We start from the raw sequence: 27641 nt of genomic DNA, 5'->3' as shown, positions 1-27641 counted from the left end.
CCTGTACTGCTTTAGCGACCTATGCTATGTTTCAATTTGAAATTTTTAAAAAGTAGGTTAAGAAAAGCCCTGTGAAATATATCTCTCAAGAGGTATCTGAATTTGGGCCTTCAAAATTGAATTGTCTTAGATTGCTGATGTCTTCGGTCATCTCTGAAGGAGGAGTGTCAAGACTCCTGTGTAGCTTTGTAGTGCTTTAAAAAAAAAAATGAGGTGGAGGGAGAAGGTCTCCCTTGCAGAAAGGAAAATTGAATGGTTAAGACTGATTCTGGGGCTTCCTTGGAACAGAAGCAAACTTAGAGCTAGCTTTTCTGAAAGTTTTGAAATAACCCAGAATACACTCGCTTTTTGAACAGGAAGTAGTACTCAGGTGGAGTTGGTGTAGTCACTCATAAATCAGAGTAGCACCTTTTGCTGTCATTTCTGTTTGTCATAGAATTATCTAACTGACATCCACTCTTTTAAGATGGGTGTGGAAATGTGTTCTCAGAGAATTTCTGAAAGGCCTTAGAAGAACCCAGTAAGAGCTTTAGGAAATTGAGTTATCATTAACATAGTGTGTCACATGCAGTGACTAAAAAAGCATTAGGTGCCACGGTAAGGGCAAGAAGCATCAGTTAATTACTGCTTAATCCCAACTGCTGGTTAACTGATTATTCATAACAAGAAAAAAATAGGGTAGCTTTGAAAATAAGTATGTCACATACTTCACAACTTGGAGAATGTGCTGCTGCATTCTTTTTATGGCTGCATAGTATTCCATCATGCGTTTGCACCATAGTGTATTTAACCAGTCCTTTCTTGGTAGACATTTTGGTCATTTCCAGTCTTTGGCCACCACAAAAAATGCTGCATTGAATATCTTTGTAGGTCATTTTCGACATGTCTCAGTATATTAATAGGATGAATTTCTGAAAAAAATTCTGGTTTAAAGGGTATTACGTTTAAATTTTTGAGAGAGTATTAAATTGTTCTCTAAGAGGTTGTACCAATTTAAACTCCATCAGCAATGTACGAGAGTGCCAGTTTTGCCACGCCGTCACCCACACTGTGTATTACCAAGCTTTTGATCTTTGCTAATCCAATAGGAGAAAAATAGCACCTTATTATAGTTTTAATTTGCATTAAACGTGAGATTGAGCTTCTTTTCATATGTTTAAAAGCCATTTGTGAGCAAAGACATTTTAATGTCTGGCACCAGCCTTGAATCTAGAAATAATCTTTGCAGCATATCTAGTCTTAGCAGTGTAAATGCTGGGTCCAGGTTTTACCTATTTGGGAACCAGTCCCTTAGAGTGCACTAAGTAGCTGATAGACAACTGGGGATGCAGTTTGAAGAATGTCATAATGGATCCCTGGGTGTAGGAACCTCCGGCTCACACCTCATACATTTGCTCTCTGATACTCCCAGTTGCCTGGCCCCGTCATCTCCCATCTGCTGCTGCTCTTGCTCTGTGCAGATGCTCTTTGATGAAAAGGAGATTAGCAGGTGCTAAAGGTTATCAGAGTTTTTTTCCCAGCTGTCTGCAAAAGGAGGGCACTGGACCAGAGCAGTGATTTTCAGGCTGTGGGATTTGTTGTTGTTGTTGTTTTATGCTTTAAGTATTAAGAGCCTTTTTTGAAATGAAGCCTTTGGGGAACCCTGATATACAAAAATAATTGAAATTAGAGCTGAGTTGTTTGAAGGAATAGAGACCCTGGAACCCATGCCTGTAGCCCACCGTCTCTTGGTGCCCTCCCTGTTGTGATCCATGAGACATTTCTGTGAAGCCCTAAGGCTCCTCAAGGCACAGTTTGAAAACCACGGGACCCAGTGATGTTAGAAGTTTACTCTGTGGTGACTTACCAGAGGTATTTGAGCACCACCGAATAGGGAAGACTTTGGAGAGAAAATGGCCAGCTTTCTGAAGCATTTTATGTGAGAAATACAAGGTGAGACCATCCATTCTCAAGACTCTGTAAAGCCTGTATTCTGCTAATGAGTGGTCTATTCTGTACTCAGAATTTTGTCACTTGGACATGTTTGCCAGTCTTGTGTATTTTTTCTTTTGCATATACTTTGAGCACCGAATATCTTTGTAGGTCATTTTGGACATGCCTCAGCATATCGATAGGATGAAATCCTGGAAAAAAATGCTGGTTTAAAGGGTTTATGTTTAAATTTTTGAGAGAGTTATCAAATTGCTCTCCTAAGAGTCTTTGTGGAACCCTGACATACAAAAATGATTGCAGTTAGAGCTGAGTTGGTTGAAGGAATAGAGATGCTGGAACCCACACTGGGCATATTGGATTTCCAGTGGTGACCAATGGAACATAGAGTCTGATGGGAGGCTCAGACACTGAATAGTACACACAAATAAATAGATACGCAAATATATAATCACATATTGTGATGAGCTGATATGAAGAGAAAGAGCAGAGTGCTATATAAGACATCATGTAAGTGACCTAAGTTAAACAGGGGAGTCAAGGGAGGGCCTTATCGGGCAAGTTCTATGTGTTCTGAGATGTGAAAAGTGATTTGGAGTTAACCAGATGTGAAGTAGATGGGAGGTATTCCAGACAGAGAGAATGGCATATGCAAGAGTTCTGAAACAGGAAAATGCTTGCTGCATTGGGGGAACTGGAAAAGGATGAGTTAATGGGCAACTGGGAGGCCGGGGAGCCAGTCAGGGACTGAATCATGTGGGGGCTGTGCAGGCCAGGGCAGAGAGCTTATTCTGTGTATAAAGTACTCATGCCTGTTGTTAATAGCCAAGGTGATCATTGTAACACTTTATTTACAGCCCAGTGGTTCCCAGACACAGGTAATCTTGGGCACCTCCAAGAGCAAAGTTTAGGAGAAGAGGGAAGTCATTTGAACCAAAGACCAGCAACTCTTGAGAAGAGCACCACCACAGCTGAAGACATCGAACAGTTTTTGCTGAACTACCTCAAAGAGAAGGATGTGGCAGATGGAAATGTCTCGGATTTTGATAATGAAGAAGGTAACTTGTTTATTTTGGCTTAGCTGGTTTTTTCTTTCTGAAACAGATTATTGTAAAAATGGTGAAACATCATTACAGAAAGGGTAGAAATAAGAAAAGTTACTCATAACCTTACCAGGCTAACATAGCTATTCTCCTGTTTTGTGTAATCTTTTTCCATTCTTTTCTGTTACAAAACTGTTTTTCCATGGTTGCAGCTGTGTACCCTTTTTGTGTTTAGTTATAAGCAACTCTGCTTATTGCTGTTGAATTTTGATCATTAATGTTTTAATAGCTGTTACTAAGTGTCCATCCCCTGTAGGACATTTAGGTTGCTTCTGGCTTAATAATAACTCTAATAAACAGTGCTGCAGTGGATGATTCTGTGCATGTGACTTTTTTTTTTTTTTTTTTTTTTTTTTATATATATATTTCTTTAAATTCCCAGAAGTAGGATTTCTGGGTCAAGGATATGAACATAATTTAATGCTTGCCAAATTGCCTTTCAAAAAGGTTGTGTCAATTTATACTTTTCCTTCGGCAGTGCAGGATGAATACTGGTTTCACCACAGCCTTACCAACATTGGCTATTTCCAGTTTTCTTCCTAAATTAATAGGTGAAAAATGGTTCTTGTTATCTACCTTGCATTTCTTTGATTACCAGTGAGGTTGAATGTCTTTCTATAAGCTTCTTTCCTAACAGGTTTTTTCCTTATTCCCATTGTCTATTTATATGCTTTGTCCATTTGTTTGTTGGTGGGAGGAGATTGCAGTCTTTTTCTTACCAATTTATATGATAAAGAAGAAGGGAGTTCAGGCTAGTTGAAGCTCTGGCCTGTTGTTTTATTCACAAGCTCAATCTGGAGCTTCAGGTCACGGAAGGATTAATAAATTATTAGAATCTCCTCTGCAAATATAAAATGCCAAGTCATAATGAGCTTGGTGGTCTCAGAACCATCCTAAATCGAACCGAGTCCCAAATTAGTTTGTTAGGTTGGAATAAAACATTTCTTTTTCTTTTTCTTTTCTTTTCCTTTTTTTGTTTTTTTCCTCCTTTTGGTGATCTCCACTGTGAGATTCTGGTGAACTGAAGCCAGTACTTCCAGCAGTGTAACAGGAAATAGTAGCTTGATGCCACTCACTACAACAAATTCCTTCTAAATAGCAGAAAAGGCATCACAGGGCCCAAATAATGATTTATGCAGAATTGAGTCATTGCTCTCCCCGAGGACAGAGTTTTCTGATCAGAAATCTATCAGGCTTTTTCTTCTCAGATTTGTTTCTCGAGCCAATCCAGTCCTTTTTGTGAACTGCACCCTTCACCCAAACCTGGAAATGCTGAAGCAGGGGAGACATTCTGATCCCTCATAATCCAGATTTGCCATTCTTGTTTAAAATTTGAGCACTTGTCAGTGAATCCATTCCTTCATGATTAGGATCTTCTGGTGTTAGTTGATGTTCACTTAGGGCAGACTGAAAGAGTCAAACCCTTCTTCCAATAACAGGACAATCCACATCCCTCAAATAAGATTCTGCAATAGGTGAATTTCAAACAACAAATTCCCCTCTGGGGAAAAAAGCACAGGCCTATCATGCTTATCATTCATCAAGTACACACCACACACTTGGCATTCTAAGGAATGTTTGCCTCAGTGCTGGCTTGACATGAGTTTTTTGTTTTAAGCACATAAAAGCACGTTGTATAATCTGAGGTCCCTTTCTCCAAGAAATCCAAGCATTCTACAAATGCATTTTAATTTATCTTTTTGGCATCTGTTAGAGACAGGTGCAGCCTCTACTGTAAGAGTCTGTCTTTCCGGCAGAGGGAACTGAAATGGGAAAAAGTTAAGGGAGCAGTGCTCTGCTCAGTGGAAATGAGCACAGCTGGTGATCAGGGTTGGCATGAGGCTGGGGGCTATAAGTAGATCAGGAAAATTTTTCAGGGTAAGTATTTTGACCTGGGTTTCATGCAATTCTCAAATCTTGTGGTGATGTTTCCGTTTACAAACTTACATCTATCTCATGCAACGCAGCACTCTAGACAGTGAGAATGATAATGACTGGTAACATCTCATTTAATGCTCTCAGTAGCATGTGAGGTATACATGCTCTATCCCTTTTTTTCCAGATGAGGTAATGTAGGATGAAAGAAGTTGCTAATAGGTTTTAGAGGCAAGACTTGGTCCAACCTCCTCTAACCAAACTCCATGCCCTATGAACTACACTAAGCTGCCCTTGTTACCTCACCTACAAAGATAAGTAAGGTTTGATTCTGGCCATCAGAAGTTCTTACAGGCTGGTGGAGAAGACAGATGTGCACCCCCTTTTAATCAAAGGATGAACCAAGAGGAGACAAAAAAGTGAAGGACAGAGCAGAGGCCAGCCATGGAACTTCCCAGCTTCAAGGCTCCTCCACACGAGAACCCTGCTATCTCTCCCTTTTTTTTTTTTTTTTTTTTTTTTTTTGAGACAGAGTTTTGCTGTTGTTGCCCAGGCTGGAGTGCAATGGCACGATCTCGGCTCATTGCAACCTCTGCCTCCTGGGTTCAAGTGATTCTCCCGCCTCACCCTCCCAAGTAGTTAAGATTACAGGAGCCCGCCACTATGCCCAGCTAATTTTTGTAATTTAGTAGAGATGGGGTTTTGCCATGTTGGTCAGGTTGGTCTCAAACTGCTGACCTCAGGTGATCCACCTGCCTCAACCTCCGAAATATCTTGTTTTTATCTTAAATATTCATTAATGGAAATTTAGAAAAGACCAAAGGCATGGGGAAAAAAACTGAAGTCATCTGTTATCTCATTACCGTCACTTTTAATATTTTGCTGTACTTCCTCTCATGCAAAAACGTATGTAGTAGTGTTCGTGCTGCATATGCAATTTTGTGTTGTGCTTTTTGTCTTTTTAAGACAATATTATTTTATAAGCATTTCTCTTGTCATTAAAACCCATGCTTAGCCTGGTGTAGTGGCTCATACATACCTGTAATCCCAGCACTATGAGAGGCCACAGCAGGGGGATTACTTGAGCCCAGGAATTGGAGACCAGCCTGGGCAACATAGTGAGACCCCCATTTCTAAAAAAAAATTTAAAAATTAGCTGGGCATGGTGACATGCACCTGTAGTCCTAGCCACTCAGGAGGCTGAGGTGGGAAGATCACTTGACCCCATAAGTTTGAGATTGCAGTGAGCCGTGTTCACACCACTGTACTCCAGCTTGGACAGAGCAAGGCCCTGTCCCTAAAAAAAATAGGGACCTCATAAAATGCCATTATATGGCTATACCATGGTTTCTGTACCTATTCCCCCTTGAATGGAGGTGTCTCAGTCCATTTGTGCTGCTGTAACCAAATACCTAAGACTGAGTAATTTATAAAGAACAGAAATTTAGGTATCTCTGTTTTATCACTCATACAACACTGCCGCCAGTTGTGCTCTTTTTCCAGAGGAACAGTCAGTCCCTCCCAAAGTGGACGAGAATGACACCCGTCCAGATGTGGAGCCACCACTGCCATTGCAGATCCAAATAGCCATGGACGTGATGGAACGCTGCATCCACTTGTTGTCAGATAAAAATCTGCAAGTCCGCCTGAAGGTCAGTGCGCAGCTGCTTCTCTGCATTCCCGGAGTAGCAGGACTAAGGTGTGGCCTGGTTGGCAGTGGCTACACGGATGAGCACGTAGCTCCCCTTATCTCCTGGTCCACGTGTGGTGGCCAAGAGAAGGCATCAAAAGGAATTTGTCTGTGGGGTGACAGTTTTACATCTTTCTGTGTCTGCTGAGATGCCAAAGGGAGCTGAGTCTCCTGCGTTAAAAACCACAAGTTTTGGGGATTCACTGAATCTTCAAGGAAAAGAAAGCCATGTGCTTTGGAAAGGATATTATTTTCTCAGCTATGTAGGATGCAGGTTTTAATACTTTAATGAGATCATTCTTCCAAGCCTGACACTAGCCCTTATCTCTCTGTTTTCATTCTAGGGAAAACTTGAACACTTCCTAATATATCCTGGCTTGCTGGCAGTTTGCCAAGCAGCACCCCCATCAGCAAGGGCTGAAAGCATGTAGGGCTGCAATAACAGGACGCAGTGGGGTGGGGTAGAAGTGGGGGCAGGGCTTTTAGAATCACCCTGGAGAAGACCTTACACCCAAAGGGAAACAGCATTCCTCCCTACCCCCAAGCAGGAGTGAGAAATACAACTGTCGGCCAGGCGCGGTGGCTCGCGCCTGTAATCCCAGCACTTTGGGAAGCTGAGGTGGGCGGATCACCTGAGTTGGGAGTTTGAGACCAGCCTTACCAACATGGAGAAACCCCATCTCTACTAAAAACACAAAATTAACTGGGCATGGTGGTGCATGCCTGTTATCCCGGCTACTTGGGAGGCCGAGGCAGGAGAATCGCTTGAACCCAGGAGGCAGAGGTTGTGGTGAGCCAAGATCGTGCCATTGCACTCCAGCCTGAGCAACAAGAGTGAAACTTTATCTCAAAAAAAAAAGAGAGAGAAACACAACTGCCTTAGTGACTCACTGTTAGTAATGAGTGTACATTGCCTTGCTCAGGGGTGATGGGCTAGGAAACCCTGATCCACAGATTATCTCAAATCTCAGCGTCTGTGTTGTGTGGAGTTTGTTTAGTCTTCCCAAGACAGCTCTTAGCATTCATCTGTTGTTCCATTCAGCAAGCACTTACCTTTTTACCTGCACGGCTTTAATGTAGGTGCCTGGCTGATACATTCAACATACTGCTGTATATCCTTCAAGACCTTCCTTTTTGTAGAGGATTTGTAGCAGCTGTATACATACCATAATTATTAAGAACATCAGTGTTGGAGTCAGACCTACATACTTGAGTCAGTCCAAATCCTGTTTCTGCCTCTTATTAGCCATGTGACCTTGAGTAAGTTAATTCATCATGTTGAGCCTTAGCATCTTCATCAGTAAAATGAAGATGATGGTACCTACCTCACAGGGTTGTTGATTATAAATATAAAACAGCATGAAATAAGACACATACACTCATTCATGTGCTAAATGCTTATTGAGGACTAGTGCAGGTCAGGCAGAGGATGTATAGAGGGGATGATGCAGACACAATCCCTGTCTTCACGGAACTCCCTGTCTTTTGTGGGGAGAGAGGCAATACACAGACTCATACATATTGGAGAAAGGCTGTCAAGGTAATAGCACGTTCTATTTGATAGAAAATAGTAATTCACCCATGGAGCAGATACGTGTTGGGAACCTACTCGGTGCAAAACCCTGCTGACTAAGACAGAGCTTACCTTCTGATTTAGCCTAGGTCATCAGGGAAGGCCTCTCTGAGGTGGTAACATTTCTCAAGGCTGAGAAGGAGGCAGCCCTGCAAAGGGGCAAGGAGAACATTCCAGGCAGAGGGGAAATGTGCATCTTTGAGTCAATGAAATATAATGTAACTTGTCCCGTTAATGACAGAGCTCAAATTCCAAGCCTGTCAGTGATACCAAAGCCATTTCCACTCTGCTCCCCACTGTGCAGCTGAGCTTTCTCTTACTCCCTTGCCTAATTATTCACCCCTCAATGGCAGGGTCTCTTCTGTTCCAGTCTCAGTGTGGACCAGCACATAGTAGGCGCCCAGTAGGGTTTACTGCTTTGTGTTGGCCGGCTTCTCTCTGTCTTGCAGACTAACGAGTGCCTCGCCCTGTGAAGGTTGGGTGTCCATGTGGGAGGGAAGCCTGCGCTGGCCGCCCATGCGGGAGGGAAGCCTGCGCTGGCCGACATACTGACCGCTGCCTGTGACACTGATGAAGGCAGTCTCTTTTCAATGAGTTTGAGATATAAGAGATCAGGAAACAAGGAAGGTAAAATATCAGTTTATATGTAGGGTAGCCTAACCCTTTCTGGTGAGATTAGCCTGTACCTCAACTGCCTGCTGGGCCTCTCCATGTAGTGGTAACAGAACTCGGTCTCCCCTAGCCGCTCAACTTTCTCCTCCCGCGTGCTCCCCATCTCATTCAGTGGCATCTGCATCTCTTCAGCTGCTACCCCTGAACCGAAGCAGCTCTTTTCAAACCCTCACTTCCCCTCCCCAGTATCCAGTCCTTCAGCAATTTAAGCCACGTCATCTCCAAAACAGATATCCAGTCCTTTCACTTCTCTCCTCTGCCGCCATCACGCGGCCACATCACTTTGCTCCTCTCATGTGGATCCTAAAGGGCCTCTTTGTTTCTCTGTCACCCTTCAAGTCTCTTCTCCACTCAGCAGCCAGAATGACCTTTCTAAAACATGAATTGTATCATGTCACTTTCCTGCTTAAAACACTTTGACGGCTCCCCACTGCACTTAGTACAAAATAAAAAAAATTCCTAACAAACCCCTTTGTAGTTGGGCCCCGTTTTACCTCTTCTCTGTAACGCTCCACGCTGCCCTTCTTTCACTTCTTATGAAAGCTCTGTTCCACCTCTGAGTCTTCCTCATCATGGTTTCCAGTTGCATGAATCTTCACAGAACTAACTCCTACTCATCGTTTGTGTCTTCTTTTAGAAGCTCCTTCCCCAGCGAAGCCTTCCCAACAGTCTGTGGTTTAGATCCTTCCCCTCGTTTCTTTGCATTTCACCTTTGACTTCCGTTCTTGTCCCAGTTGCTAATCATCTCTTCATTTAGGCATTATCTAATTAAGGTCTTTCCCCAGCTGACCATGAACCCTGCGAAGGCAAGGAAACGTGTATTTTGTCCCTGTGTGTCCCCTCAGTACCTAGCTAGTGCTTGGCGTGTAGTCAGCACTCAGAAAACAATTATCCAATTAATACGTTTCTAAATGTTATTCTTTGAAAATGGTGACTTGATCCCAGGTATCTGTTTTCAAGCCTATACCATCTGCTGAAATCTTGTCTCTTTCAGGTCTTGGATGTGCTGGATCTGTGTGTGGTTGTTCTTCAGTCCCACAAAAACCAGCTGCTTCCCTTGGCTCATCGGGCCTGGCCCTCGCTCGTGCACCGACTCACACGGGACGCCCCCCTGGCAGTGCTTAGAGCCTTCAAGGTACTGCACCAGCATCCCCCATGGTCTGTTTTGAGGGTAGAGTTAGTAGGCACAGAGCTCACCGGGGCCTTTTGGATTGGTTCTCTTCACCCGATTGCAATGTCACATACTGTGAAGAAAGTATAGAAACATAAGAAAAGCACAAAGAAGAAAGTAACAGTCTCCTTTTGAACTTGAAGCAGATGACCTAGTAGATGAAAAGGCCAGGCAGTAAGCTCAGCACTCCTCCACAAAGGAGTTTGTCTCCTTACAACCACTTTGCAAGGTAGGTATATTGTCTTTACTTTGGGCAGAGGAAGAAAGAAGCTCAGAGAAGTTAAGGAATTTTCTCACAATCGAACAGCTAGTAAGTGATACGAACCCAGAGCATTGAGTTCACACCATATTTGCACTGCACAGGAGTCAAGGTGAAGGGGCTGAGGTTCTAGCAGTGGGCATCCTCTGCCCAGCTGAGTGATGCTGACAAAACCCAGGACCACCCATTTTCGTGTTGGGCTTAGGAACACCTAGCCCACCTTTCTCATAGTGTTGTCAGGGATAAAATGGGACTGTTCGGTGAAATGCTTTGAAAAGCTAACAGTCCTATATATATGTAAGGTATTATTCTCCCTGGCTTAGTTTGGCTTACATTAGCACGGATATTTTAGCTTATTTATATCCTTTCTTGTTCTAAAAAGCCCTTAAGGCAACCTGCAGAGATACATACCACAGCAAGCTGCCATAAATTAGAAGAAGGTGCGCAAGATGAGGCAGAGAGAAAAGATCTGTAGGGACTCAAAATGAAGCTGGTAATGCACCAGATACCGTTGGCCAAAGTAGTTTGATCTTCTGTAAATTCTTCAGCATATACTAGACCAAATTAAAATATTAAAAATTGTTAATGTTTTTTTCCCAAAACAAAATGCACAAAATGATACGTGTGTGTGTGTATGTATGTGTGCCAAAGAAAGAGGGAGATGAGGCCGGTCGCGGTGGCTCATGCCTGTAATCCCAGCACTTTGGGAGGCGGAGGCAGGTGGATCACAAGGTCAGGAGTTCAAAACCAGCCTGGCCAAGATGGTGAAACCCTGTCTCTACTAAAAATACAAAAATTAGCTGGGTGCAGTGGCAGGCGCCTATAATCCCAGCTACTCAGGAGGCTGAGGCAGGAGAATTGCTTGAACTCGGGCTTCAGAGGTTGCAGTGAGCCAAGATCGTGCCACTGCACTCCAGCCTGTGCGACAGAGTGAGACTCCATCTCGAAAAAAGAAAGAGATTAAGGGAGAGGGAGGTGGTATTGCTAAATCTTACCCAGATGTACTGCGGGGCAGGGTTTGGTGAGAATTAATAGGTTGTCTGAAATAACAGCAAGCATAGAAAAATGAAAAAAAATAAAGATGTGTACGCAATAACTGAGGCTGCTTTCCCCATGCGCAGACACGATGATGACACTGAGGTCTATAGAAGCTGTGCCATTCAGCTGAGGGACCTAAAATGAGAGCCTTGTTCTCTGCAAAATCAGCAAACACTGTGCTGGTTATGCCTTGCTTACCAATTTTTAAAGAAATTCCTATTATCCTTTATACTCAGTCTTGTGCAGCAGGGCAAAACATTTCAATATGTTCTGCTAGAGAAAGTTTAAAACAAGACATGCAAAGAAACTATCTGTTCTGAAAGATAGAATGAGGGTGATGTGCATAAGAGATTGTGCAGCTGAACAGAAGGAACACCGAGTCGGCTGCAACTTCAGGGACCCTGCCTTGGTTCAGCCCAGGGACCTCGGCCCAGTCACTAACCTCCTGATGCCTGCATGTGGCAGCAGCTGGACCATAGTGTTTGTGTTTGCTCAGCTAGCTAGAGTTAAAAGCATACATATTTTCTCAAGGGATGTTAGGAAGATTCAAGAAATGATCTATGTGAACTGCTTTAAGCTCTTCTCTTTTTTTTTTTTTTTAACAAAAATGGGAGGGAAATCAAGATATTAATCATATTATTCATCCAACCCAAGATTCCTTTGAATTATTCCCCATGTAATCTGTATTTATGGGTAGAAGCAGCCATGCCTTGGGAGCAGAGACCTCCAAATTCATAACTGTCAGAATCACAAACCATGGGCAAGGAATTAATAGCAGTAATTCTATTTTTTTTTTTTTTCCAAGCAGAGACCTAGATGAAATCGAATTACCAAGCATTCTTTAGCTCTCTTGCTGCCTTGGCGATGTTCACTCACCAGGTTGGGGGCTGTTTCTGCAGGTTTTACGTACCCTGGGAAGCAAGTGTGGTGACTTTCTTCGCAGCCGGTTCTGCAAAGATGTCCTGCCAAAGCTGGCTGGCTCTCTAGTCACCCAGGCCCCCATCAGTGCCAGGGCTGGACCAGTTTACTTGCACACGCTGGCCTTCAAGTTGCAGCTGGCTGTCTTACAGGGCCTGGGCCCCCTCTGTGAGAGACTGGACCTAGGTGGGTACCAGGCAGTTCCACCTGAACACACACACTTAGCATCTGTCTTACCCCTGCCATCATGCCCTCTGCTCAGTCGTGCCCCCCTCCCCTCCCCTCTGTGTACCTCCTTCCGTCTTATTTTGGCCTCATTTGTCCATTTATCTTGATGTGTTCTTTGGCGGGATGGAGTAGAGAGCCCAGGGCATCTTGCCTAGCTGTTGCAGTTTCTCCAGACACAGTTGGTCACTGCTTGTCCCAAATGAGGTGTGAGGGCTGATGCTTGTTTTGTTTTTCTTTTCTGCAGGTGAGGGTGACCTGAATAAAGTGGCTGATGCCTGCTTGATTTACCTCAGTGCCAAACAGCCCGTGAAATTACAAGAGGCTGCCAGGAGGTACGTCTGCCTGATCACCCGCATCCCTTTACGTTTGTTCTAAATTACAGTTGATTTGCTAATGGCAAGCAGAGTTGAGGCATCTCTGCTCTTTTCTCTGTCTACCTGCCAGGTTAAGATAATTCTTTAACTGTGCCAGCACGAGAGATGGTATTTTTACTAGATGTGTTTCTCTTTGCCAGTAACCTTTTCCTCTGCTGCAAAGTCAGCAACAATTCCAGAGGGTCAAGAAGCAAAAAGACGGTGTGCTAGAGGACTCAGCACCCTCCTGGTTGGAGGGGAATCTGCTTCTAGGCCTGGAGACCAGGTGCCTGGCACTTCTTCATGCCTTGGCTTCTTCAACAGCAAAGTGAAAGTGCTGGGTTCCTGATATGGCATACGTCGACTCCACGGCAGGTCTTAGATGGGCATCGGTGCCATGAACCCTCACAAGTGCCAAGCAAAATTGTTTGTGTGCAGGCAGGTGCACATGTGCCTTTTTCTAATAGGAACCATTCATAGGTTCTAATAGGAATCTGTGACCTGAAGAACATTAAGAGCTGCCAGACTAATGGCTTAAGGCCTTTTCTGATTCTGAAACTAGATGATTCCAATTTCAAAGAGTTTGACCATGCTTATTTGAGAAAAGCTGTATCACCTCTAGGAGAAGAAGCTGTTGCTGGTTACTTTAGGACTAAGAGCTAAAACTCTGAGCACAACAGCATTCCCCAGACATGAGACCCCAAATCTACTCTGCCCCTCTTCTCCAAGCTTTCCTTCCAGGTGGGAGCAGCCTGCATCCTGGAACTGCCATCCCAGGGTAGGTCTGCTGCTGGGGCGAAAGCTGGGCCTGGCACTCTGTGCCGCTCTGAGCCCTGCAGCTCCTTCAGCCTCACCAGCTTCACGCCTGCAGCGGAATCCCTGCTTCTTCCTAGCTTCTAGAGGCACATCTCTTCAGTGGGGTGGGAGTTAGGAGTCAACTCATTCCCTGAGGGGTGGAAAGGCTGCTCTGACTGTGCAGTGAGGAGAGCCAGCTTGCTCCTTAGAAACCTTGCACTCCCTGGGAGTGATGGTAATATCTTCTTGAATTGATTTATTGTCCTTTGCTGTTTTTTGCTCTTGATTTCCCGTTTCCTTTTTTCTTCCTGTCCCTTTCCCGTCACATCCGTTAGTCCCAGAATCAGTCATAGTTTCGTGAGCACAGGGGCGCATCCTAACCAGCTTCTGTCCCCAGGCATTTTTATTCCGTACAGAATCAATTTAGGGTGAAAATAGTCCTCCCTGGGCGGTGCCCCTGGAGCTGATTGTGCTGTGATTTAAAATGCAACTCAAGAACATAATGAGTTTATCTTGAAGTAAATCCTTTTAGCTGCCTATTACAAACAAGAGTTAAAGGTCTGATTTTCACATTCCCCATTCCATTCTATTTTTCCTACACCCACTCCATCCCATCCTTCAAGTTTAGAACCATCAAATAAGCTAATATTCTCAATTCATTATCTTTTCATTTCTAATTCTCTTTTTTGCTGCTGAAAGCAATTAAACCCGGAATTGGACCTTGCTGAATCTTGAGCTGGTGTTCAGGGAGCCTCAGGTGGAGGAACACGCAGCCCCACCACTTGACCACAGCTCCCTTTGTTTGCTCCAGCACATTCCGTTCAAGGGTTGAGTCAGATGGCCTCCCTTCTGATGGGCAGGGAGGGGGAGGAAGAGCTAGGTGGATTGCTTCACACATGTCACTTGCAAACTTATCTTGAAGTTGGGAAAAAAAATCAGTCTTGATCCTTGATCAAGAGGTGATTTGGCATCTTGATGCTGAAATTAATAAGCTCTCTAAGTGGGAGAAGAAGCCTGAGACAATAGGAAACCTGGTCTCTCTGTGAGCCTCATTACCACATGGAGAGAGGGGTGGGTGAGTGGGCCACTTAGTATGGAAAAGTCATACCTGGCGGCTGGGTGCGGTGGGTGGCTTACGCCTGTTATCCCAGCGCTTTGGGAGTCTGAGGCAGGCAGATCACAAGGTCAGGAGTTCAAGACCAGCCTGGCCAACATGATGAAACCCTGTCTCTACTAAAAATACAAAAAGTTAGCTGGGCATGGTGGCAGGAACCTGTAATTCCAGCTACTTGGGAAGCTGAGGCAGGAGCATCACTTGAACCTGGGAGGCGGATGTTGCAGTGAGCCAAGACCACACCACTGCACTCCAGCCTAGGTGACAGAATGCAGTCTGTCATACCTACTAGTACTGAGGAACCAAGTCCCCTGCATGAGGTGGAGTCCCATCTCAGCACATGGCCCTGCCGTCCATCCCGTTGTTTGTTCTTAATTCTTCTCTTTCCTTCACACCCTACTTCCATGACCAAAAGTAAAGCCCACCTACCTCACTTGGAAAATTGCTCTCAAAACGACACCTCCAAGCCACTAGGCCAGGCCAGGCCACCATCATCTCCCACCAGAACAACAGACCTCACCACTGGTCCCACTTCCACTCCTGCCCCTCTGGGTATTCTCCATACTGCAGTCAGAGTGACACACTTACACATGCTTACCCTCATGGGAGAAGAGAAAGCTGTGTTCGTTGCAAGGGCCCAAGTGGGAACCTTGGCTTAGTATTCAGAAAAGCCAGAGGTAGTGAGTTTCCGACCCTAGGCAGATGACCAGCTTGCTTTGGAAGTGGCTCTCCTGTCTGCCAGAGGGCTGGTGAGGGAAGCTCTCAGGGCAGGAGGCTGCTCCGAGGCCTCCTGTCTTCTGGAAGGAGAGGGGTGTGCACCAGCCCTGTAGAGCAGCCATGTCTGTGGGCCCCTCTGGCAGGTGGGCTTAGGACCTCCAAGGGGCGCCTTCATCAAGTTGGGGTGGAGGCAGACTTAGCAGCCCCATGAGAGTTCATCTTTATGTGCATCATGCTTGGGTTTTTCCTTGCTCCCATTTGCTTTTCCTGGCTCCAAAGAATGACCAAACCAGTGTTTGCTTTTTTAATTTGCCATATTAAATATAGCCTTTGTGGCAGGCTTTTACATCCAGGCAGTAAACTCTAGAAATGGAAATTGATCAGGGGGTGGTTGATATAACCGAGGTTGTAAATGCTAAGAACGGAGATGCCATTCCAGTTTAATGCTTTTATCTAGCAAATGTGCCTTGTATGGAGGGGGCATAAATCTTCCAACTGGGGGAGGCATGGGGGAGGGGCAGGGGACGGTGGAGGCAGGGTGTGACCTTGCTGTGTGTTACCACCAGGTGTCACTGTTAACTGGCAATGCAAAAAAAAAAAAAAAAAAAAAAAGCCAGCTCCCCCAAAGTCCCTCTAGTTAAGTAACTTCAATGGATAACAAATGTGCAAATCATATTTGTGGTGTGGGAGGAGGGCTTAGCATACCAGGAGCTAAAAATAAGACAGTGTCCCTGAGGGTAGGCATTGGATTACAGACAACAGGTCAGATCAGCCACACCCCCATCTCAGCCAACTGCAGTGGCAAACTTTGCTGATTGAAATTCTCAGTCTCCAAGATGTCTCCCGGCATGCCCTGGGCCTTCACAGTTCTGTGCCTTTCTGTCCATGTAGCTTTTGCCTCCTGTACGTGAAAGGAATTTGAAAAGAGAGCATACACACCAAATTTCTGTTTGTCCTTCAAGTCCATACATGTACTTAGCCTAGTTGAACTCCATTAAAACCATACTCCTTGGGCCAATCTCTTAGCAGACTCTGAGACTCCCTGGCTTTTGCAGTGAGGTTTTATATCATCCAATGAGCCTTTTACCCTGGGCTAAAAGGAAACAAAACTAGACAATACTTTTCAAATTTTTGAAAAGATGAAGTCAGGCCATGTGCTGTGGCCCATGCTTGTAATCCCAGCACTTTGGGAAGCTGAGGTGGGAGAATCACTTGGGCTCAGGAGCTCCAGGCCAGCCTGAGCAACATGGCGAAACCCTGTCTCTACTGAACATATAAAAATTAGCCAGGCGTGGTGGTGTGCACCTGTTGTCCCAGCTACTTGGGAAGCTGAGGCAGGAGATCACCTGAGCCTTGGAAGGTTAAGGCCATAGTGAGCCGTGATCACACCACTGCACTCCAGCCTGGGCAACAGAGTGAGACCCTGTTTCAAAAAAAAAAAAAAAAAGAAGATGAAGTCAGTGCCCAACAAGTCTCATAATAGAAAAATAAAGCTTTTAGGATGCTTGGCCTCCACCCCCAGTCCTACCCCCACCTGCTAACCCCAGAGCCCACATAGATATGCAGGGTGCCAGCAGGTGGTGACCAGCTGGTGTACCTTCTGGCCACGCAAGTCCTGGATGCTGTTATTGCTGTAGCCCCTGATGGGCCGCTGGGGAGGTTGCCATTCCAGCTCCCTCTGCCTTGCCATTGTGTGTGAGAGAAAAAGTAGCAGTCTTGCTTTGGACAAACCGAGGTTCAGATCTTACTGGCCATGTGACCTTGAGCAAATGATTTAGCTTCATTTCATTTTCTTCCTCTGTAAACTGGGGGTGATGAAAACCCCATTCTCATAGGGTGCTTGTGGATGAATCACATTAGTATGTCCAAGGAGTCTCCAAGTACTGTTCTAGGGACTGGAATTAGAGGGAACAAGATAGGGGCCTCTACCCTCTGCTTATTTTCTGAAGGTATACCTTACATCTGTGTACACACCTATGTGGGGTACATGTATGTAAATTTCCCAAATATGTTATACATGATGTGTATGTTACACATACACATAGACACTGGCCACAGAATTTCTAGTTGTAAGCCTGCTTCATCTTTACTAAAATCTGAACTGGGGATTTCACCTCAAAAGGATCTTTTTCATGTTAATTGTGCCACCACTGTTTGCAGAAGTCAGGACCAGGTTTGAAGGTTCATTTACTGACTGACTTCCCTGCTCTCTTTCTAGCAGTAGGATCCCATCCCATCAAAGAACCAGCTGGTGCCTTCAAACCCTGGACGAACACAGACTGGCACAGGCTCGTTCATTTCATCCCTGTCAGAGCCCCAACTCCTCTCTTTACCCACACATGAGCCTATTATATTTGAACGGATGAGGAGCCACAGAGGTGATCCATTAGTTCAGCTGAGCTTGAAATTAGTAGCTCATCCCCTTAAATGGTGTGGGCAGTTTGGCTGAGCTTGGGCTGCAAAGCTGTTCCCCCTTGGATTGCACCCAGCATAGAAATGAGGACACACCTAATATTTTTTCCTTTTGACACTTGATTAATAGTTGACAAATCCAAACCCAAGTAGTTAGCTTTCCTATTATCCATCTTTTGACAGGCATTGCTGCTTTTCTTTTTGAGTCCCATTGTTCTAAAAATACACTCAGATCTGAAGCTGTTCACTGTGCATATATAGGCCTGATTTCATGGTGTCAAAGATAAGAGACATCTGGCAGGCAGATTACAAACCAAGTGGGTTGCTGGGTTTCAGAACTGAAGGCAGGGACCTCTGGGCTACTTAAATCTACTTAAATTCAGTGCTGCCAATTCTGTCCCTTCTTCCTTGGTGTTGTCATGTCACTGATAACCTGCCAGGGTCAACCATCTTACCACCCGGTAGGAAAGCCAAGCGTGGGGTGTGTGTGCACAGTGCATGCCGTGCCAAGTTGGGAGCAGAATGCTCTCGATGACAGATCGAGCCTGGTCGCAGCACCGCCTGCACAAAGTGGGTTTTGGTCATCAGAGGCTGTGGTCGACCACAGGGTAGTCATTTCCTCACTCTGCAGGCTCTGTCATCCCTCTCGAACACCTCAGAGGCGTGGAAGTAAATGTTGTCTCAGTACTGAGTAAATAAAGTAGCCAGGGAGATTATCTCTATTTGTCTTATTGTATAGATGTATTTTAAAAGATTTTTATTGGGTCTCTTATGATGAGCCAAGTGCTGTGTTGAGAGTTGAAGATTTTCAAAGATAACTACCAAGGCCTCACGTTGTTGTTCAATAGCAAGATAACCTTGGCAAATTAATTCACTTCTCAAAGTCTCTGTTTTCTCATCTATAAGACCGAAAAAAGCATATATGTTATTTTGCTTATTTCACCTACTACAGTGACGACAAGGATTCAGTAAAGTCAGGTAGCACAAAATACCACCACAGAGTAAAAATCACTAAATAGTAGTTGTGAATCATTATTTAAATTTCTTCTTATTCCAAAAATGACTTGGAACATCTTATAAATTGTTTGCAACAAAGAAAAAAGGAAGGAAGTGAAGACATTTTTTAAATGGAAAAATAACAGCAAAAACAAGATGAGACCGAGTTGAGGTTAATATAGACAGTACAGTTAGAGCCCTGCACCCTTGCTAGAGAGGAGCTTTCAGAGTGGCTCTGTGCTTCCTGACAGACAGCAAAGAGGAAAATGGTACAGGAAGTACCTGAATAAGAGTTTTTAAAAAGAAAAGGAAAGAAAGCTTTTCAGAAAGAAGCATGGCTTTCCTTATTACTGACGCTTGAGGAAAATTTCTCTGTGGGTCATCTTAAAAGAACACTGGGTACTGTTGTGACTAATATCCTCAACGTCCTTGCAGTAAATACAGAAGTACATTTCCTAGAGCTGTTTCTGAAGGCATCCGTGAGTGGAGGCTGCTGGCTTAGTGCCAAAGCACAGGTTACAGGAAAACAGTTCAGGCAGGAGGTGGGCAGGCCTACCTAGGCTGCTATGAAGATGTCTTTATCTTCAAGGGTACATACCTTCCAGGGAGGGGCAGGAAACAATGTGGCCCGAGAGTGCAGCCAGCTGGGGGAAAGGTCCGAGTCAGCCCTCATAGTGCTCAGCACAGAATGCCACTTTGAAATCTGTGCCCAATACACTGTCGTGGGATCTAGGCTTGTAGGGTTCCTGGAGGCAGGAGAACTGGCCAGATGGAAAGGGCTGCTTTTAAATCTCGCCCCAGTGGGATTTAAACCCTCCTAGATTCTGGCTTATTTTTGAATTGTCTATAACAGATTGGACCTCTCAGCGCCATATCCTTTTAAATATGCACAAAGCAATGGAATCATTCCTCTGCATTTATGATACTTTATCTTGTGGCACTTCAGAGGTATGGTTAGCATCATTTGCTTCTACTGGTGTTTATGGTTTTAAGTCCTGCCCTTGTTGCATTTAAATATTTTTGATATGGGTCTCTGTGTGAGTATGCATGTTGGCGTTAGATCGATAGATGAATGGTTTTGAACAGGTAAACATAGTTAAGTCTAACGAGCATGTATAGCTGCAAAGGTAATTGGTAGTATTTATTTGGAGAGTAAATCGTTGCTTCAAGTCATAATCCTCCATTTCCAACATTTAGAAATAAAAAACGACCTCCGTGCAGGCGAAGATAGCTAAATTGAATAGCAAGAAAGGACAGGCTTGAAATACTGGTTAACCAATGAACCGAGACCCATTAGAGTAAATTACCAAGTATAGAAACATAGCCCCACTGCTTGCTGGCTAGGATGCATCAACACCCTGAGCATCCATTTGTTTAAAAGGAAACACGCAGCCTCCTTTGCAGCATCAGCATGCACAGAGTGGTGGGAGAAGAGATGGCCAGAGAGGAGGAGAGTGTGGAGGCTGTGCTGCCAGAGAGGGAACAACGGGAACACCAAAATAACTTAGTGAGTATGCCTGCTTTCCCACAAGTGAGCTTACTTTCCCACTGCATTTAACCGTGCCCACATAGAGAGAGCCTGTATCGTGTTCCTAAGGAGACATTTCTGAGTAACTTCTTTAGAAGCCCCAAATAAGTAAGCAAACAAACAGATCACAAAGCCACATGTTCTTTACCACTGGCATTTACCCTGATGGCTCATGAGAGCATTTTATAAATCCAGAAAGAGACGGAGAACAGCAGATCCCTCAAGCAAGTAATTGACACAGGAAGAATAGCCTGTCACCCAGGAGAGCTGGAAGCCCTGCATTTCAGTTACAGTTTATTTAGCTTCACTGGGCCTTCATTGGCTGGCGGTTTTCTAGATCTCTCTTTGAGCAGATGTTGTCTAGACAGAGATGGTGAGAACATATTCTGTAATATTCGCTCCTGCAGCAGAGCAGAGGGGGTTCTTTTTGGTTTTGCCATACTGGGAGGGTAGGGGTGGGTAATGATCCAGTGCCCGTGATTGAAAACTCTCGTGGTCTGTTGGAGCTACCAGGGATCTTAGAACTGGTCTGGTCCACTCGCTCTTTACAGAGAAGCAACTTGCCGTGCCTCTCCTCAGGAAGCCATGCCTGGTGCCACCCGCACATCACTTCTAGGATGGCCCTTGCCACAGTGTGCCATGGGCCTCTGTGATCCCTTAGTCTACCCCAGCAGACAGGGAGCCCTGAGGGCAGAGCCTTTTTTGTCCCTCTCTCTTTGTGCCTCAAGCACCTCAACTAGGGCCTGGGCTGGACCAGGCTTTAGTAAACGTTTGATAAACCACGAAGAGATAAAACTTAAACCCAGCTGACCAGATTCCAGGAGCACGTTTCCTCCCTCCCCATTCCCACCTCCTTGCCCACAGCTTGCTCACTAGGAGCACCCCCATACTGATCACGAAGGAAGGAGCCACTTCTGGTTTGGCATCTGGAGTTTATTAGGTACTTACTGATAGCCGTCAGTTGTAGATAGGGCTGAAGTGCAGGCAAATGGCTGCCTGCATGGAGTGAAATTCAATAAAACTGCATTTTAAGTGAAAAATCAGTATAAACACCAGGCTTCTTTGCCATGGAAACAGTTGCTTAGAAACTGCCTAACAGCGAGTTCTAAATTTTTTAAAGTCAAGTTATTATTTAAGCTACACGGCCCTACAGGTTATTGAGAGATAATCACTCGCCTCAGGACACTCGGAGGCATGCGGCACAGCTGAGTGCCTCCCGATACTCTGGGGACCAGATAATCTCTTGATAACTGTGCTCTCTGGAGCCACTGATTTGGGCCTGGGGGGAGGAGAAAGAAATTTTTGTTCAGGAGTTAAATGGTGTACATATATTTTTTAAAAAGTGTTTCTCTTTGGGTTTGAAAAAAGATGGAACTGGCCATTTGGCGTGTTCAACAGCCATCCCTGCGCATCACAAGATGTATTGGGAACATTTTCCAGGCAGTTACCCCAGTCACTTCAAAGCAGAGGTCCTGTCTTTGTCTTCTGGCTTTGGCTTATGCAAAAGGAGTTTTCAACAACTTTGGCTTTCAGCTGTTCACTCTCTGGTTTCAGCTAAGGCTGGGCAGGAACTGGCCCCAGGACAAAGTGACACCAGAGTTTGGAACAAAGCCTGGCGCTAAGGACTCAGATCAGACCTCCTGGGCCTCAGGCTCAGCTCCCAGGGGCTTAAAGCCAACAAGGGTGCGGTTTGGAATTTGTCGTGTTTAGAGTTCAGCAGGCCGCATGCCTCTCGGAGTGAGAGCACAGCTACACTTGCCAGCCATCTGGTTGCATGGCACGGCATTTGCTGCCCACCTCAGGCATGCAGAGGACAAAGTATATTGCATTTGTTTCTTCCTGAAAATAATGGGCGAAATTAGAACATCATTGGCTGAGAACTGGGACACCCCCACCAAGTCAGTATGGAGAAAATTATGAGTGAAACAAAAGACAAATGTTTTGCCCTTTTCAGGGTATCTGAAAATTATCCATGGCATGGTAGTGCTGCTAAGATTGGTGGTGTTAATTATGCCTCAGACTCTCTGTCTCTCTCTCTCTTTCTGGAAGAAAAGAAGGAATACTGTTTTCGTCATATACTTCAAAGTGTTGTCCTGCACCTCCTCTCCTCAGAGCCTCAGAACGACCTGTGAGGAGAGTGGGCCAGGTGTGATCATCTTTGGAGAAAGAGGAAACAGGTTCATGAGGCAAAATAACTTGCTCCAAGCCACAGAGGTGGGAGAAGGAACGTGCATTCCTGCCATTCTGGGGCATCTGCCCCTTTAAGAGCAAAGAAATGAGACCCAAAACAGTCCTTCCAAGAGTTTGGCTCTTGCTTAATAAAAGAAGGTGAACTTTGCACAAGTTTTTCCTTTGCTTTTCTGTTAATATTTTATGTGGATATCTTGCAGGGCAAAAAGAGTGGCTTATTTTCTTTTCCTTTCCTGCCAACGAATACGACATTCATATTTAGCATGTTAAAAAGAGCCCAGAAAATGAACATTGCAGCATTTTCATGCTGTGTAAGTCAGAGCGCAGCTATGACTGAACTGGGTCGTGGCACCGCTTTGCTGGGTGTTACCCAGATAAAAATATTCCTTGAAGCTGGGAGAGCACCATGCTGTAGCTTGAGAAATTGTTCCAGCTCTTGAAAGGGGGAAAAAAAATCAAATGAAACCATTTGCATTCTAACAGTCTTTGGCACCAGGGAAAACTGTCAACTGTGTCACGTGTAAATAGAAATCTGCTCCCCGCTTTTGGTGCGTTTTTTCATAATTTCCCTTGCCACTCTAATTATCAAAGATATTTTTATTTTTAAACAAAAATTGTCTCCCACGCAGGCCTCATCTTTCTGCGGTGAAGTGGAAACGATGAATTAGAATATTCTAATCACTTCTCCAACAACCACTGTGGAGGTTATAAACACAAGATTATCCTAGCAAAGAAAACTAAATTGTTTGGGCACAGAACAGGCCAGGAAAAAATTCAGTAGGCCGGGCCCGGTGCTCACACATGTAATCCTACACTTTGGGAGGCTGAGGAGGGTTGATCACCTGAGGTCAGGAGTTCAAGACCAGCCTGGCCAACATGGTGAAACCCCGTCTCTACTAAAAATACAAAAATTAGCCGGGCATGGTGATGGATGCCTGTAATCCCAGCTACTCAGGAGGCTGAGGCAGGAGGATCGCTTGAACCCAGAAGGTGAATGTTGCAGTGAGCTGAGATCGCGCCATTGCACTCCAGCCTGGGCAACAGAGTGAGACTCTGTCTCAAAAAAAAAAAAAAAAAAAAAAAAATTAAGTGCCCTTGTCCACCCTCCCCACTCCCCCACTGCCTCCCTGACCTCCTTAGTGTATGTCCACTACACCTAAGGATGATATCAAGACTGGCTTCACGGTAAGACCCAAATCCCCTGAGGGTGCAGGTCTTTCATATTAGTGAAATTAAAACCCAGAATTTACTCCCACTTAGCAGGCGTTGAAGTTCCTATTTAATGCCCAGCAGTATGCAAGAGGCTCCTTAGAATAATTGCCAATAATAAAATATGATTTATCAAATAGATACTACGTACTGTTAATTGGTAAATAGGGATCACGTGCTAGACTGTGTAGGGCTTGATCTGTGCTTTAAACCTCAGCAAAACCCTGAGTGAAGTACATCCCCCATTTTTGGAATGGGGAAACTGAAACAGGGCAAGCTGAATAATTTCCCAAAGCCACATAGCTAGTGATGCCTCTGATAATTTGAATCCTGTTAATAATCTTCCTTGTTCCTTCCTTGGTGGTGAGAGTTTAACCCCTCCTTCAGATCCTTTCATAGAACTTAAGTATTCTAGAGAGGGTTGTCGTCTAAAGTCATTCATGTGCAATGTAGTAACTCACCACGTCCTCATTAAAATGAGAACTCGTTCATTGTTACATGGACACATTGCAGGGGAAAAAAGAGAAATGAGAACCTGTTCAGTCAATATTAACTGGATGCTGACCACATGCCATTCCAGGTGCCCGAGATACAGCAACCTACAGAACAGATGTGGTCCCTGGTCCCTGCCCTCGGGGAGCTTATGTTGTGAGGGAGACAATCAATGGTCAATATGTGCTAGGAAAGGTGTCCTGAAAGAGAAAAGTAAGGGGCAGCCTTACTTGGGCACAGTGGTGTGGGCAAAATGGCATGGGGAGGCCAGCCTCTGAGCAGGCGATGGTGAGCTGAGATGGGCAGACTGGCTGGGAGGCCCTGCTCACTGCGGGAGGGCCCCATTCTTCCAGGGATTGCCAAGTCAGACTGAATTGCCACCACGTATGAAGTTTACGCTTAGACTGCCCAACACAGTGGCCCTGGGCACGTGACTGATCTTTCAGAAATAGTATTTGAGCAGCTAAGAGGCAAGAGTTGTGACCCCAAAGTTCAGACGAAGATAAAAACCACCCTCGGTGGCTGTGGGGTGTCCAGTAGCCCAGGGCCCTTGAGCTCTGTCCCTGTCATGCATCAGAGGACATCAGTGCTCTATCTCTGCCAAAGGTTACAGAGCAGAGCTCAGCCAGTCCTGCCCCAGGAGAATAAAGGAACCCTTTGACAGCCTGCCAAAGGCGGCATATTCTGTGGATCTGATCCCTGTGGGGAAACGGGCTCCTCACACGGGAGCCATGAGTGTCTGTTCACACCACCAAGTATCCATGGCTCTCAGCCAGGAAGGGTCCAACTGCCGACTTCAGCAGCGTGCTGGAGGACCATAATATTAAGGCTTGCTCAGGGCCCCCGAGCAGGACAGGGAGCCCTGCCCTGGGCCTGCCCCCAACCCTGGGCTGGGCCTGTGAGCTGAGCAAAGCCTTTAAGAAAGGGTACACTCTGTCGTTTTTCTTCTTTGTGAAAACTCCTGCTTTCTACTCTGGAACTCAACCTCTTTCTTTGCCAAGAGCTTGTTTGCTGTCGATATTGTTCTGCTCAGACTAATTACTGGTTTCTGTATGTCAATGGATATGAAACTGTTACCTGTATTTCGGTTGGGCTTTGGGACCATCCTACTGGTCCTGTCTTAGGAACTCAAGTGGGTTTTTTCTACTATTTGAAGTGACTTGATATTGTTCTCAGTTTCTTCTCAAATAGCCCGGTAAACAGCCTCCTGGTTGGGGCTGTAGCATTCCCCGCCTTCCCTCTCTGTACCCTCTACTCACTCCTTTCCATCTCTCCACAGCGTCTTCCTCCACTTGATGAAGGTGGACCCAGACTCCACCTGGTTCCTCCTGAACGAGCTTTACTGCCCCGTGCAGTTCACACCTCCCCACCCCAGCCTCCACCCCGTGCAGCTGCACGGGGCCAGCGGGCAGCAGAACCCCTACACGACCAACGTGCTCCAGCTGCTCAAGGAGCTGCAGTGACCCTGCTCCCCCACCACAGAGGCCACCGATCCCTCCCCTACTGCCAGCCAGAAGCTGGGCTGACCCCACCCCGGCCATAGGCGGTGACAGCGGCAGCAGAGAAGGTGAATTAGTTAGCCAATCGATTTATAAATTGATCGATCACACAACTGCTTAGAAATGGATTGAAGGAAAGTAGCTGACTGTTATTTATATTTCATACCTTGTGTTTTCAGGTGACATTGTCTGGTGGCTCTAAGGGTTTAACTCCTTGGCCTACCATCTCTATAGCCCCAGCTCCCTCACAGGCCACACACACACACACACAAGAGGTCAGTTCCCCTCCATCTGCATACACCTCCCTGTCTTCAAATAATGAGATGGAACTAATTTGTTTTACCTAATCTGATCTTTGGGAAACAAACGGAAATAAAGACACTTCTTGGATGAAAAGTATGATCAAGAGCTCACTTTGAAGTTTTTTATTTAAACTGGGTGGTTTTTTAAAAATGAGTTTATATTCTTGAATGGTTAATATAGAACCATGGTATAAAATCCAAATCCAAGCAGTACAAAACAGAAAACAGTGAAGAGTAAATCTCCCCCTCCCCATTTCCCAGCCGTCAGGTTTCTCTCTCCAAAGGCAACCACTCGTAACAATGTTTTGGTTACTTTTCAAGCAGGAGGTTAATTTTTTTTAACATTTTACTATGGGTAATAGTGTAAATTCCCATGTCCCCATGAACCCGGCTTCCCTGGCAGTCAGCGTGTGGCCAGGCTTGCTTCCTCTGTGCCCCACCCATGTACCTCTCTCTCCACACCCCGGATTTTTTTGAAGCAAATCCCAGATGTTACATTGAAACTTTTTTTGAACGTACAACCACAATACCATTATCACACCTAACCAAATTAACAATGATCCTTTAATATTGTCAGATATTTTCAGTGTCTAAATTTCCCCAGTGTGTTTGGATCAGGATCCAAATAAGTGATATACATTGCTGGTATCAGTATATTCCCTAATAAATCTCCTTTAGGCCGGGTGCAGTGGCTCACGCCTGTAATCCCAGCACTTTGGGAGGCCGAGGTGGGCGGATCACCTGAGGTCAGGAGTTCAAGACCAGCCTGACCAACATGGAGAAACCCCGTCTCTACTAAAAATACAAAATTAGCTGGGCGTGGTGGTGTATGCCTGTAATCCCAGCTACTCAGGAGGCTGAGGCAGGAGAATCACTTGAACCCAGGAGATGGAGGTTGTGGTGAGCCAGGATTGCGCCATTGCACTCCAGCCTGGACAACAAGAGCAAAACTCCATCTCTAAAATAAAAAATAAATCTCTTTTAATGTGTAGATTTCCCCCTCCACCTCTCTCTCATTTTCCTTGTAAGTTTTTTGGTGGAGAAACACGGTCATTTTTCCTACAGCATTTCCCACCGTCTGGATTTATTGATTGCATCCCTATGGAGGTCATTTCATGGGCCCCTCCTCTCACCTGTGTTTCCTGGCCATTGGGAGGCAGAGTAAGAGTCGTGATCAGGGTTGAGTCTCTTAGCTTTGTTTTTGGCACTTCTCCTCCATAGGTGGTGTTACGTACTTCCATCAGGAGGTATGTAAGTCTGATCTTACTGTGTTATTAGCAACCATGGTGATCTCACTGGAATCCACACACTCATTAGGGATTGCAGAGTAATGCTGTTCTAATTCTGCCATGCTGGCTTGCTGTTAACCAGAGTCCTTGTGTAAGGGGAACCTTCCCTTCATCAACCATCTGGTAACCTACCGGTACAGTTTGTATAGAAAAGGCAAGATGGCACCTGCCTGTAATCCCGGCTACTCGGGAGGCTGAGGAGGAGAATGGCATGAACCAGGGAAGGCAGAGGTTGCAGTGAGCAGAGATCGCGCCATTGCACTCCAGCCTGGACGACAGAGCAAGACTT

At 45.2% G+C, this 27641-nt stretch overlaps 1 protein-coding gene across 2 annotated transcripts in view; it reads left to right on the top strand.

The window, feature by feature from the left end:
- The window catches only part of TTI1 (TELO2 interacting protein 1), a 50631-nt gene extending 24471 nt beyond the window's left edge, over window positions 1–26160 (top strand). For both annotated transcript variants that reach the window (XM_004062126.4, XM_019016913.4), the window contains 6 exons: window positions 2787–2987; window positions 6411–6559; window positions 9837–9977; window positions 12210–12414; window positions 12701–12788; window positions 25542–26160. In XM_004062126.4, the coding sequence (XP_004062174.4) occupies window positions 2787–2987; window positions 6411–6559; window positions 9837–9977; window positions 12210–12414; window positions 12701–12788; window positions 25542–25725 (968 nt within the window). In that variant the 3' untranslated portion in view covers window positions 25726–26160. The remainder of the gene's footprint in view (window positions 1–2786; window positions 2988–6410; window positions 6560–9836; window positions 9978–12209; window positions 12415–12700; window positions 12789–25541) is intronic.
- The last annotated feature ends 1481 nt before the right edge of the window (window positions 26161–27641 follow it).

The sequence above is a fragment of the Gorilla gorilla genome, chromosome 21 (assembly GCF_029281585.2).
Source record: "Gorilla gorilla gorilla isolate KB3781 chromosome 21, NHGRI_mGorGor1-v2.1_pri, whole genome shotgun sequence".
In the NCBI taxonomy this organism is placed as follows: domain Eukaryota; kingdom Metazoa; phylum Chordata; class Mammalia; order Primates; family Hominidae; genus Gorilla; species Gorilla gorilla.
Note: the sequence above shows the minus strand (reverse complement) of the source record. Positions and strands in the feature narration are given on the sequence as shown.